General features: G+C 43.1%; 1 protein-coding gene across 24 annotated transcripts in view; it reads right to left on the reverse strand.

Moving 5' to 3' along the window:
* Nucleotides 1-13,911, reverse strand: part of LOC135254203 (E3 ubiquitin-protein ligase TRIM16-like) — a 105,022-nt gene that overhangs the window by 12,485 nt on the left and 78,626 nt on the right. For 2 of the 24 annotated variants that reach the window (XM_064334256.1, XM_064334260.1), the window contains exons 3-5: nucleotides 7,153-7,386; nucleotides 6,801-6,960; nucleotides 6,019-6,069 (exon numbers count right to left, since the gene is read on the reverse strand). The exons of 5 other annotated variants lie outside the window; for them this stretch is intronic. In XM_064334256.1, coding sequence (XP_064190326.1) covers nucleotides 6,019-6,069; nucleotides 6,801-6,960; nucleotides 7,153-7,386 — 445 coding nt within the window. Of the gene's footprint in view, nucleotides 1-310; nucleotides 2,005-4,814; nucleotides 5,379-6,018; nucleotides 6,070-6,800; nucleotides 6,961-7,152; nucleotides 7,387-7,530; nucleotides 7,636-7,991; nucleotides 9,284-9,686; nucleotides 10,462-11,048; nucleotides 12,832-13,911 lie in introns of those variants that run through there. 17 more of the 24 variants (XM_064334257.1, XM_064334255.1, XM_064334272.1 and 14 more) reach the window with 14 other exon arrangements.

The following is a 13,911-nucleotide window of genomic DNA, read 5'->3' on the forward strand; positions in this document are numbered from 1 at the left end:
AAAAATTTGTATTAAAGCAAACAGCTGTTATTTTCTGGCATGTTGAAAACTGCTGGTTAAACATTACATTACAGGCATTTAGCAGACGCTCTTATCCAGAGCAACTTACACAACTTTTTACGTAGCATTTTTACATTGTATCCATTTATACAGCAGGATATATAATGAAGCAATGCAGGTTAAGTTCCTTGCTCAAGGGTACAACGGCAGTGTCCTTACCCGGGAATCGAACCTGCGACCTTTCGGTTACAAGCCCAGTTCCTTACCCACTGTGCTACACTCCGTCCTTGACAAAAATGTCAATCCTTACCTGTTTCTCAGTCCTTTCTGCTGCAGCTGAGACTGTTTTATGCCCGCTGTGTTCATCCATCACACACAGCAGACAGATACACTGCTGATCAGTACGACAGTAAACCTCCAGCAGTTTGTCATGATGAGAGCAGATCTTCTCCTGCAGGTTTCCAGTGGCTTTGACCAGTTTGTGCTTTTTAAAGGCAGGAGATTCATAGTGAGGCTGGAGGTGAGTTTCGCAGTAAGAGGCCAGACAAGCAAGACAGGACTTGACGGCTTTGCGCTTTCTCCCAGTGCAGACATCACACACCACGTCTCCAGGTCCAGCGTAACAGTGAGCAGGAGGAGCAGCTTGGAGTCCTGACTTCTTCAGTTTCTCCACCACGTCAGCAAGCATGATGTTTCTGCCCAGAACAGGCCTTGGAGTGAAGGTCTGTCTGCACTGGGGACAGCTGTAGACACCAGTATGATCATCTTGATCCCAGCAGCCGTTAATACAGCCCATGCAAAAACTGTGTCCACAGGGAATAGCCACCGGATCCTTCAGTAGATCCAGACAGATCGGACAGCTCAACTGGTCCTGATCCAGTAAACCTCCACCTTCAGCCATTTTACTGCTAACACTGACAGAGTTAAGTTTCGTTTCTCTGAAACTGTGTGACATAGAGAGTGGGAGTGACTTCCTGGTTCAGCCCACAGCTGCAGGAGGTGTGGTGTTGGACTGAGGCCAGGCTGAGCAGAACAGGCTGAGCAGAGAGTGCAGATTCCTGAGGAAATATTTAATCTTAGGGGTCAAAGGGCAGATTTATTGAAGGACTGTGTGTGTATTGTGAGCAGTAAAGGGCTGTGTGCACATGCATAGATGTACTACAGGTGCATCTGATCTGAGTACACCAGTCAGAAATGCGCAGATAATATACATAATATAAGTGGACAGGTAATTTTTCTGCCCAAATTATTAATGGAAACTGTGAGTATTATACAGAAAACATGGAACTACACCATGGCCTCAGGTAGTACAGTATGTGCAGAAGGAAATAGTTCGAACCAAAAATAAGACTAATGTATTGTTTTGAAGAGTAATCACATACACACATACAGCCTCTGAGGTATAACATTGCTTTACAAGCTGCATTGGACTCACTTCATGTTTATTTTCTCGCTTAAATCTCACAAACTCGCAAAAGTCCCTGAGCTAGCAGGTCATCAGAAATTTCTCCATTCACCAAAACTGACTGGGCTGATCAAAAAAAGTGTTAAACTATTCCTGTCACAAACAGGTAACATCCCTGCAGAAATGTGGCTATTCTGGGTTTCAGAGAGAGAGTGAGAGAGAGACATTCAACAAATAAACAAGAAAACAAAAATCTTCATTGTTCCCCCTCATGGGTTCTGGGTAAAAATAATATACTAAAATAACAAAGTAAAAATTCATCCAAACACATGTCCACAAGCTTTTCAGCTTTCTCACTTTTCAGCTTTTCAGCTTTTTCAGCTTTTCAGCCAGGTTTGTTTTATCTCAGTCGCTCTCTCTCAGTGAGCCGATCTCTGTGTGTACCACTCAACCTGCAGGCGAGGACTTCCACAGTCATGTGGCCAGTGTCCACTCCCGACCAAATGTTGTCGGATAGAGTTGAATTAACACTGTTAGAGTTGAATTAATACTGGACATTTCACAGTATATAGTTCATGAAACTCTGTGTTTCTGATAACACTGTGAGTTTGACATGCAGTAACATGCTGTGCCTACAGGGGGCAGATGCTAGCTACTAATGCTGAGTTCATCCTGATCTGTATGCAGTTCAGCATTCCATTACATTACAGACATATAGCAGACACTCTTATGTCATCACATACAGCACTTGTGTGATGAATTAAAGCAGTTTAAAACAGTCACATAATTCAACCCCCTTTACCTGGCCTCCTGCGCCTGAACCGTACGCTGAATTTAAGGAGAAGGCTATAGAGCCCCAGACACCCCAGGACCGGGTTTATACCCGACCCCCAACCCTCCCCCCAAGGCAGCGGAATGGGGACATACAGATATTTTTCTTTTTTTGGGGGGGTTGGGATTTGGGGAACGAGCAGGTCCCTGTTGAAGTGTTCCTCAAGTCAAGTCAAGTCATGTCAGCTTTATTGTTATTCCAGCCATATACCATGCAGATTACAGTGGAATGAAATTGCGTTTCTCCTGGTCCTTGGTGGAATATATACAATATACCCACAAGACATACAGACAAGGACGGGGCTGTGTGCCCATGACTAGACACAGTGCAAGTGACAGGACAGTGCAAGTGTAATAGACATTACGAGTGCAACTCCATACAATACAATGCGGGACAGTATAAAAACAGAACAGTAAGCACACAATAAATTAATTTTTAATTTTATTCCATTGAATTAAGTTGCAATAAAAAAACAAATAGTTTGTATGTAAGTATGGTGTAGCAGCATGGAATAGCGGTGGAGGTAGTCTCTGAGAAAATAGTCCAGAGGAAATGTACTGCAACAGGGAGTATAAAAATAAAAAAACTAATAAAATAAGTGGCCAGTGGGGTGGGGATGGGGGGGGGGCGCTGCCGTATTCTGTAAAGTTAGGGTGGTGCGGGGCAACGGAGGCAGCAGCGGGTTAAGCAGCCTGACAGCTTGGGGGAAGAAGCTGTTGCAGAGTGTGGCAGATCTGGCCCGTATGCTGCGGTACCTCTTGCCAGACGGCAGGGGGGTACAGTGAGCATGGGAGGGGTGGGAGGGATCCTCAGCTGTGCTGCGGGCCTTGCCTGTGCAGCGTTTGGTGTGAATGTCATGAATAGAAGGGAGAGGGACCCCAATGATCCTTTCGGCTGCCCTCACTATGCGCTGCAGGGACTTGCGGTCTGAGACGCTGCAGTTCCCATACCAGGTAGTGAGACAGCTGGTCAGGACGCTCTCGATGGTGCCCCTGTAGAACGTGGTGAGGATTGGGGGGGGGATGGGGAGGAGGCTTGCTTTCCTTAGTCTCCTGCTGCAGCGGCTGTACCATGGGCAGGTCCCATAGAGAGGGCCCCAAAGGGGAGGGGTCCCAGACCAAACCGGACGCCACGGAGATCCAGTGGGACGTCCCGTGGACAGAGATGGAGGCCACCCTGCTGGGCGGAGCCTGGGACGAGGAACAGGGCGTCTGGCCCCCCCCCAGCCAAGAGCACATATCTGGGGCCTGAACCCCCCCTAGCACTGTTCAGCAGGGGTCCTGAGTCTTACCCAGAAAGGGCCGGAGGGGGTGCAGGCTTCTGTTCCAACCAAGCCGTTACCCACCTGACTCTACTAATCAACCACAAGAGTCTCTGCTAAGGACCATCTACACCAGGGCTGCCCAGCCCTGTTCCAGGAGATATCTAACGTCCTGTAAATTTAACTCCAGCCCTAACAGAGCACACCTCATTCAACAGCGAGAGATCTCACTGAGCTGCTGACTAGTAGAACCAGGTGTGCCAAATTAGGGTTGAAATGAAAACCTACAGGACCGTAGATCTGCAGGAGCAGGGCTAGATCTGCTCTCCTCCACACTGTCAGCGCTGTCACCTATTCTGGCAGGTATTTCAGGGAGAGTTCAGTCAGCAGAACAGAGAGGGGTCACAGGTGGAAATGGTAATGTTCACATTAATGACAGGATTCATTTTTTTTCCACACAGAGATGTAAATCTGTGGAACACTCTGCCAGCTCATGCAGTAGAGACAGAGACTCTGGGAGCTCAGATCCAGGCTTGAGGCAGTGCTGGAAGCTCTCTAGTTTGCAGGTAAATGAACAGACTGGATGAGCTGAATGGTCTGATCATGATAAATTCTTATGTTCTTCAGAAATTCATCTATAGCATTCAAAACACAACTTTTAATAAATATGATTAAATTGCATGAAATATCAGGGAGAGAAATAAGTGTATTTAAAATTTATAAAACATAGTATATTAAAGGACGAGATTTAAAGAGAAAAAAATCTAATGGAGCATCTCATATATTTCTGACCTCTTCTCAAAGCACCTTTAATACAAGGCTCTCTGGCACCATCTGGTGGTGAGGACTGAATGTGCACCTTCTCACAGCTGACCGATTATATCTCTGGTCCCAGTCCTGACCAATCCCATTTCAGGACACCAGCCCAGACCAATCAGTGCATGACGGCCTCTGGTCTCCATGGGAACCGGTGTCCTGGAAACCCTCCCAAAGAAAAACTGCTGAATGCAGATGATTATTTTTATTAATTTTATTATTTTTATTAATCAATGCCCAATTTCCCAGCATTATCACATAATCAATCCAAAATGAAACAGCAGACAGAATTATAAAACACCTTGAATTGAATCTTGGCCGTGACAGCAAACAAAAATTAGACAGTCATCGTAAACGTGATGACAGTGCAAGTAAACCCCAGAACAGAGGGGCTGAGTGAATGTGGTCTGGATTCCATTTTTATTTCAATCAGTTAATCTGTTAAAGTTCAATATTTCATTTAATTGAACTCATTTTCTGTCGCATTTGAGTGTTTTCCCCTCTCTTTAATTACAGCTGATCTTCCCTTCACTCGCTGCCTCATCCCAGATCACACAGTTTTACAGAGGATCCAAAATCAACCCCAAACCCAGGATAGAGGGGCTGAGTGAATGTGGTCTGGACTCTGTGCAGGAGGGTCATTGTGTCAGAGACGCTGTAGAAGGACAGAGTTCCTGCCCTGTGATCCAGGTACATTCCTACTCTAGAGGAGCAGGGAACAGGGATTCCAGTTTCCTCATTATTGTGCCAGAAAGTGTAAAGAGCATTACGGCGGAACAACCAGGACTTGTTATTACACCCCAGAGCAGAGTCATCACCCTCTCCTTTCCTGCTGATCTCTTTATATGACACTGCTATATAAACCTCAACCCCACTCCTCTCAGCCTCCCAGTAACAGCGTCCAGACAGACCCTCTCTGCACAGCACTTGGGCTTTGTACTCAAATCTCTCTGGATGATCAGGATATGACTGGATCTCGTCTACACGGGTCACCTCTCTGTTCCCCTCAGACAGACAGAGCCATTGATGTGCTGTGTTGGGGTCCAGTGTGAGCTGACAGGCATCTGTTGGAGGAGAAGAGATCAGTGAAGACATGAAAATTTAAATTGTTTTTGTGTTATTACTTCAAGCAGAGTGTGTTTGTAAATTATTGTGACACATTTAATGATTAATTAATGCAGAAATCTAGGTAATTCCAAAGGCAACTGTATATTATTTCAGGTACTTTCCCTTCAGTTATTTATTCCTACAATGTATTTAATTAATCAATCACAATTATATCAATATTAATTATTTGGTTTTTGTGTTGTTGTGTTGGCAGTGATCACGTACCAGGAAACCAGCACAAGAACAACATCATCAAATATGAAAATTGCTCCTTACTGTGAATATTGCACAATAAAAATGTTTTTTTTTTTAACATATAGAACTTGAATTGTGTGGTCCATGGATGGTTGTGGCCCTAAATGACAGCATATAGCATTTATGCCCCCAGCCAGCTCTGACTGCAGGACATATATTATCATATATGATCCATATGTTTAATACCAGGAGGCCTGCAGCTGCATTAACAGGGATCTGATGGAGGAGATGTATGAGATCCCTAAAGCAAGTCCGTTATGGATATTAAGAATCACAGAAATAATAATTTTCCTTCATATTACCTATATTCATTCTTTACATTAGGCTTAATTACAGACTCACATTGTAAGAAGTCCTTTCTGGTCTTGGGCTCTAGAATATTGACTTCTTTCACTGTAAGGGAGATCACAACAAAGTTGAGCCCTAAGCTACTTGTTCATAGTTAAGACCGAAAGTCTGATCAGATGCGGTTCAAACGCTCAGTTGATTTACACCCTAACTGACCTCCTGCAAGACTCAATGTAAACTTGGATAGATATACTGATCCTCTACACGTACCTTTTGTTCCTAACAATCAGAATGCAGTGTAGATCAGACTCAGTTATTATTCTAAACGGGAGATCATGAGAGACAGATGATCATTTCAGAGAACTCTGATTTAGAAGACTCTGTTGCAGCTAAGAATAAATTTGTTGTCTCCTCTCATATCTCTACAATATCTTGCATTCTACCCAGTAAAAAATGTGCCAAAACATTACATTACAGGCATTTAGCTGATGCTCTTATCCAGAGCGACTTACACAACTTTTAACATAATACATACGTTGCATCAATTTACACAGCTGGATATATACTGGAGCAATGCAGGTTAAGTACTTTGTTCAAGGGTACAATGGCAGTGTTCAACCGGGAATCGAACCTGTGACCTTCATGTTACAGTACAAGCCCAGATATTTACCCATTACACACTGCCGCCTCGATCCCTTTCAGAAAGTCATACTTTGTTCCTTGAAGTTCAAACAAAGCTTTTGATTGAAAATATTTTGGGTTATCCCCTAGCCAAAAAGACTGCACCCCTATAAAGTGGCTAAGCACACTTTCTGCAGCAGAGTGTGTCTACAAACCTTTTCCAGGTACTTTGATGAACTCCACCTTAAAAACATCCTCCAGTCTCTTTTTCAGTTCCGAGACAGATTTCCTCACAGCCTCAAAAGAGACGTGTGGACTGACAGCGATGCTGGGTAAGTCTTCAGGTCCAGGAGGGGCACAGAGAGACTCACAGCTCTGCAGAGAAACAGACAGAAAATCAGACATTCAGACAGGGACACAGAGAGACATACAGGCACACAAACATACAAAAAACAATAAATGATTTCTGTGTAGATTTGAGGGGAAAATCATTGTAAATGAGGAACACAGCTCACCATGTGTGTACAATGTACATAGTGCAGACTGTCAGAGAGCCAGTGATGTTACCTGGAGGAACTGGATGTGATCCTCTGTGTGTGAAAGCTGCTCCAGCTCAGCATCTCTCCTCCTCAGCTCAGCAATCTCCTTCTCCAGTAGCTCCAGGAGTCCTTCAGCCCGACTCACTTCAGCCTTCTCCTGATTTCTGATCAGTTCTTTCACCTCAGAGCGCCTTCTCTCAATGGAGCGGATCAGCTCAGTAAAGATCCTCTCACTGTCCTCCACTGCTGCCTGTGCAGAGCGCTGTTAGGAGACAGAGAGAGAGGAGGGCTGTACATTTTAACTAGGCCTTTCACTCAGCTTTACTGGGACCCCAGACAGGCTGTTCACCACAGTGTGGCTCAGTGGGATTGAGCCTCACAGGCTGGAAAGTGACTTCTCTAACACTGGTCTCCCACTGGCTGACTGCACAGCCTGTCTCAGATCCTGCAGCTCCTTCTCTCTCTCCTGGATTCTCTGCTGGAATTCTCTCTGTGTCGCCCCCAGCTGCTTCTGCAGATAGATTATCTTCCCAGTTATATCTTTTCACATATCAATTTTAAACATTTCAACTACAGTTTCACATTCCAAATTAAACTGAATATTTCTACCTTTGATGGATTTGCCGTCTGCCGGCCAGAGGGAAATACTTTTGGGGTTCTGACATTAGGGGACAAATACAATTATAGTGGACAAACCAATTAAATTGTTTTAAAAGTGCACTTCAACAATGTTACTTATTCATTTTTGAAGTCAGAAAATATTATGCTAAATTACGGGAAGCGGCTAATTTTAAAATTTGTATTAAAGCAAACAGCTGTTATTTTCAGGCATGTTGAAAACTACTAGTTAAAAATGTCAATCCTTACCTGTCTCTCAGTCCTTTCTGCTGCAGCTGAGACTGTATCATGGCCTCTGTGTTCATCCATCACACACAGCAGACAAATACACTGCTGATCAGTACGACAGTAAACCTCCAGCAGTTTGTCATGATGAGAGCAGATCTTCTCCTGCAGGTTTCCAGTGGCTTTGACTAGTTTGTGCTTCTTTAACGCAGGAAATTCATAGTGAGGCTGGAGGTGACTGTCACAGTAAGAGGCCAGACACACCAGACAGGACTTGACGGCTTTGCGTTTTCTCCCAGTGCAGAAATCACACACCACGTCTCCAGGTCCAGCGTAACAGAGAGCAGGAAGAGCAGCTTGGAGTCCTGTCTTCTTCAGTTTCTCCACCACTTCTGCAAACATGATGTTTTTTCTTAAATCAGGCCTTGGGGTGAAGGTCTCTCTGCACTGGGGACAGCTGTAGACACCAGTATGATCATCCTGATCCCAGCAGCCCTTAATACAGCCTATACAGAAACTGTGTCCACAGGGAATAGTCACTGGATCCTTCAGTACATCCAGACAGATCGGACAGCTCAACTGGTCCTGATCCAGTAAACCTCCACCTTCAGCCATTTTACTGCTCACACTGACAGAGACAGAGTTAAGTTTTGTTTCTCTGAAACTGTATGACATAAATAAGAAGAATGACATCCTGGTTCTGCCCACAGCTACAGGAGGTGTGGTGTTGGACTGAGACCAGGCTGAGCAGAGAAGGCTGAACAGAGAGTGCAGATTCCTGAGGAAATATTTAATCTTAGTGGTCAAAGGGTTTATTTATATAAGGACCATGTCTGTATTGTGATCAGTAAAGGCCTGTATACTCATACATGGGATGTACTACAGGTGCATCTGATCTGAGTACCCCAGTCGCAAATGCACACATAATACATGTAATATGAGCACACAGGTATTTTGTCTGCCCAAAGTTGACCTAATTATGAATGGAAACAGTGAATATTATACAGAAATGAAGTGGCTCATTGGTCTCAGTTGCATGTGCAATAGGAAGTAGTTCCAGCCCAAAATAAGGTTAAATGTGATTTTTGAAGAATAATAATGTTTTGGAGTTACTTGACCTTATTTTCCTGCTTAAAACACACAAATTCACAAATGCCCCTCTGAAACTGATCCTTTTATTTAATACAATCTACTCTGCAGAGAAGAACTTACTGATCCGATCAAGAAACGTTTTGAACCATTCCAGTTACACACCAGGTGACACCCTTGCAGAAATGTGGCTCTTCTGGTTTTCAGAGAGAGAGAGAGAGAGGATGCTGAGGTGGAGGTTGTGACGTCCTGTAAGTTTTTGGGTGTGCACACTGATAACAGGCTGGACCGGTCAAAGCAGACAGTATTTTATAAAGAAACTGCGATCATATGCAGTGAAATGTTTTTAATGTTTTATCAGAGTGTCATTTCTGTTTTGTTAATGTTTTATGTTTTGTTTTGTGTTTTGTAATGTTGCCTGGTGACACCCTGATTTCTCCTCATGGGGATTAATAAAGTACTTCTGTTCTATTCTATAACCTGGCTAGGGCTAAAATGTGCATTAAAATCATTTTAATTTAAATTAATCTTCGCCTTTTTTAATCTTATTAGGATGTATAAATAAAAAAAATGAAAAAAATTATTGTTAAGATTCTAATTAGTAGGGTCAGGTGTTTCAAATTAGGAAACCTACAGGAGAGTAGAGTATATTAAACAAACAAACAAATAAAAATCTTTACCATTCTCCCTCGTGAGTTCTGGGTAAAAATAGTTAATTGAAGTAACACACGGTAGCAAGCATTTCAGCTTTGAGCTTTTCAGTCTTTTCAGCTTTTCAGCTTTTCAGCTTTTCAGTTTCCCAGCCCTGTTTGTTTTATCTCACTCACGTCTCTCACTCTCTCTCTCGGTGAGCGAGTCCACATCTCTGGACTTAAGGAGGAAAAAGATTTCTGTGAAACCTGTAAGTCCTGTGACACCTGTGCGTTCTGTGACACCTGTGCATTCTGTGTACATTCAGGATGTTGAGGTGGAGGTTGTGACGTCCTGTAAGTTCTTTGGGTGTGCACACTGATAACAAGCTGGACCAGATTGTTAAAACAAAACCAGTCAAAGCGGACAGTATTTTACAGAGAAACAGAGATCTTATGCAGCAAATTGCCTTTGATGTATTAATCAGAGTGTCTTTTCTAATCTTTTAGATAGGATTTCATGTATTTATTTATTTACTATTATCGCCATTCTCTGGCTGTGTTAAACTGTCTGTTTCTGTCACTGTTTAGCGATTGGTTTTTTTTTTTTTTTTTTGCTTTGTTTTTTGTAATGCTCCTGGGTGACACCCAGATTTCTCCTTATGGGGAGTACTTCTCTTCTATTCTATAACCTGGTCACTGTAATTTAAAAACATTCAAGAATAGGGCTAAAACATGCATTAAAATTATTTGAATTTGAATTAATCTTTATTTTTGAATCTTATTAGTCTTATGTAATAAAATAAAAAAAATAAGAAGAAACTTGATCCTGGAGATGTGTAACATCCTGTAAGTTTGAACTCCAGCCCTAACAAAGCACACCTCATTCAACAGCGAGAGATCTCACTGAGCTGCTGACTAGTAGAACCAGGTGTGCCAAATTAGGGTTGAAATGAAAACCTACAGGACCGTAGATCTGCAGGAGCAGGGTTTCATCAGCTCTCCTCCACACTGTCAGCGCTGTCACCTGTTCTGGCAGGTATTTCAGGGAGAGTTCTGTCAGCAGAACACTCCTGTTTCTTACCACTTCTCAAAGAACATGAAATGCAGGGCTCTCTGGCACCATCTGGTGGCGAGGACTGAATGTGCACCCTCTCCACCAGCTCTTCCAAGTTCCCAGCTCTACCTGGAAGCTTTGTGTGACCAATCCCATCGCATGACCCCAGCCCTGGCCAATCACATGCCAGGATCCCAATCCTGCCCAATCAGTGCATGTTGGTCTCTGGTCTCTATGGTGATCGCTGACCTGGGAACTCTCTCTAATCTTCTCCTGGCTCACAGGAAATTTGAGAAATTGTGAAACGTCTGAATTCACACATGAGCAGCTGCAGATGATAATTTTTATTAATCAATTCTCTGTTTTCACAGCGTTATTACATTATTAATGCAAAAAAGAAACAACAACAGACACAATTAAAGGGAACAGTATGAAGGTAAAAGTCCAAGTTAAACATGTAATGCTATAGAGAGACAACATAATTTAATTCTATATTTGGTTGGTACATAGTTGCTACATAAGAATATAATAAGATCTAACATAGTAAATGATTGGTTGTGTCTAATCATATAGCATGAATACTGAATGAGCACCCAGTCACCTCTTGACCTTCACTGTTGCATAAACAAGCTTTAAATCAGAAATCATTATTTTGCCTTTATTTATCAGTCCTGGGCAGCATAGCATCATAGCCGGTTCCTCCCTGGCAGGATGGCAGGGGGGAGGATAAGGAGAAAGCTCACCAGTTTAGACTGCTGTAAAAGTATAAGAGACGGAGAGAAAGAAAACTCTCACACACACACACACACACACACGCACACACACACACACACACACACGCACGCACACACTCACACAATATTTCTAACTTCTTGTTGCCCTTGGAAGGTTCGGTGCCTGGAGATGGAGGGGCCTTGCTGCAAGGCCTAAAATCGTAGTGTTGTACAGACTTCTCGTTTATGATAGAGAAACTCTCTTCCCTTCATTTTAAAGCAAAAAATAAAATAAAAAAATACACATGGAGTAACTCGAAACGGCTTCTTTACAATCTTCTATCAAGCACTCCTCTATTCCCTGTCTGCAGGCCAGTGCTGTAAAATGGAGCCACAAAAGTAATCAAGTTTCATATGAGGTTTAAGCTCTACCCTTGGTATAATGAGCCAGTCTGGTTCCAGCTCTACGGTGGGATTGGGGATGTCTGGGAAGCAAAGTCGACCCAGTTGACTTGCTATATCTCTCCGTATGCATTCTGGGTAAGCTTATTCGAAAATTTGAGTGTGCTTCAAATTGTTTTTTTTTTTCTGTTACCCCACTGAAGCTACACTAGACTCAGCACAACACCTGGCCCTTGAATTGAATCTTCACTGCAAAATATAATCATAAATGATACTGCATCTGTGAGCATGAACAAAAATGCTAGGAAAGCCCGGGATAGACAGGCTGACTGAACGTGGTCCGAGCTCTATTTTAACTGAAATCATTTAATCATTTGAAGTACAATAATTAATTTCATTTAATTAATTTTCTGTCTCACTTGAGTGTTTTTCCTTATTTCTCTTACTAAGCCCAGATCAGAGTTTTATGGAGGATCCAGCATGAAACCCAAACCCAGGATAGAGGGGTTGAGTGAATATGGTCTGGACTCTGTGCAGGAGGGTCATTGTGTCAGAGATGCTGTAGAAGGACAGAGTTCCTGCCCCGTGATCCAGGTACACTCCTACTCGGAAGGTAGGAGGGACAGAGATTTTAATGGTCTCAGTATTGTACCTGAAAGAGAAACTGGTGGGAGAGCAGTACAATCTCCAGGACTTGTAATTATATCCCAGGTGACAGTCATCACCCCGCCCTTTCCTGATGATCTCTTTATATGACACTGCTATAGAAACCCCATCCTCCCCACTCCACTCAGCCTCCCAGTAACAGCATCCAGTCAGACCCTCTCTGCACAGCACTTGGGGCCAGTATTCAAATCTGTCTGGATGATCAGGATATGACTGGATCTCTGCCACACGGGTCACCTTTCTGTTCCCCTCAGACAGACGGAGGTATTTGTACGCTGTGTTGGGGTCCAGAGTGAGCTGACACGAATCTGATGGAGGAGAAGAGAAGAGAGCTCCACTGACACGTTTTACATAGCACACATATTCTATGTATATATTTCATATGTGTGAGATCCCAAAAAAGAGTCAGTGAATAAAACAGAAAATGATATAATGGTAATGGGCGGCACATTGGTGCAGTGGATAGCAGCAAGAAGGTCCTGGGTTCGAATTTGGCCTGGGCCTTTCTGTGTGGAGTTTCCTCCCACAGGCCAAAGACTGCGGCTAATCGAAGGCTCTAAATTGCCCGTAGGTATGAGTGTGTGAGTGAACGGCGTGTGTGCCCTGCAATGGATCGGCAGCCGGTCCAGGGTGCATTCCTGCCTCAAACCCAATGCATGCTGGGATAGGCTCCAGCACTTCCCATGACCCTGCCCAGATTGAGCAGGTATAAATAATAGATGGATGTTCAGGTATAAATAATGGATGGATAAGCGGGTATAGATAATGGATGAATAAGTAAGTATAGATAATGGAGGGATAAGCAGGTCTAGATAATGGATGGATAAGCAGGTATAGATAATGGCTGGATAAGCAGGTATAGATAATGGATGAATAAGCGGGTATAGATAATGAATGGATAAGCAGGTGTAGATAATGGATGGATAAGCCGGTATAGATAATGGATGTATAAGCAGGTATAGACAATGGATGTATAAGCAGGTACAGATAATGAATGGATAAGCAGGTATAGATAATGGATGGATATAATGATAGATGGGTCGCGAATGCTACTCAGTGTAATATCCATGGCCATAACACTCTTTTCAGAATGGGCCGGACATCAAAATGAAGGATGTTTTTTGGAAAGGTTAATCTACTTCCTCTGCTTCCATAACCTTGCAACAGGTTACCACACCCCGATGAAGGCTTGGGTGGGCTGATACACATCAGTGTTTTTTTTAATTTTTTTATTTTATTTTTTTTTTTTTTACAATTGCCACCATGAAATAAAGGCTTAACTTACAACTACAACAGAGAGCCTTGAATGTCTTTTTTGGAATTGTAACTGGTGGCAAGGTTATGCATAGGGGAACGTTCCCAAAAAAATCTCTCGCATGGAAAATGTA

Source organism: Anguilla rostrata, chromosome 4, assembly GCF_018555375.3.
Source record: "Anguilla rostrata isolate EN2019 chromosome 4, ASM1855537v3, whole genome shotgun sequence".
Taxonomy (NCBI): domain Eukaryota; kingdom Metazoa; phylum Chordata; class Actinopteri; order Anguilliformes; family Anguillidae; genus Anguilla; species Anguilla rostrata.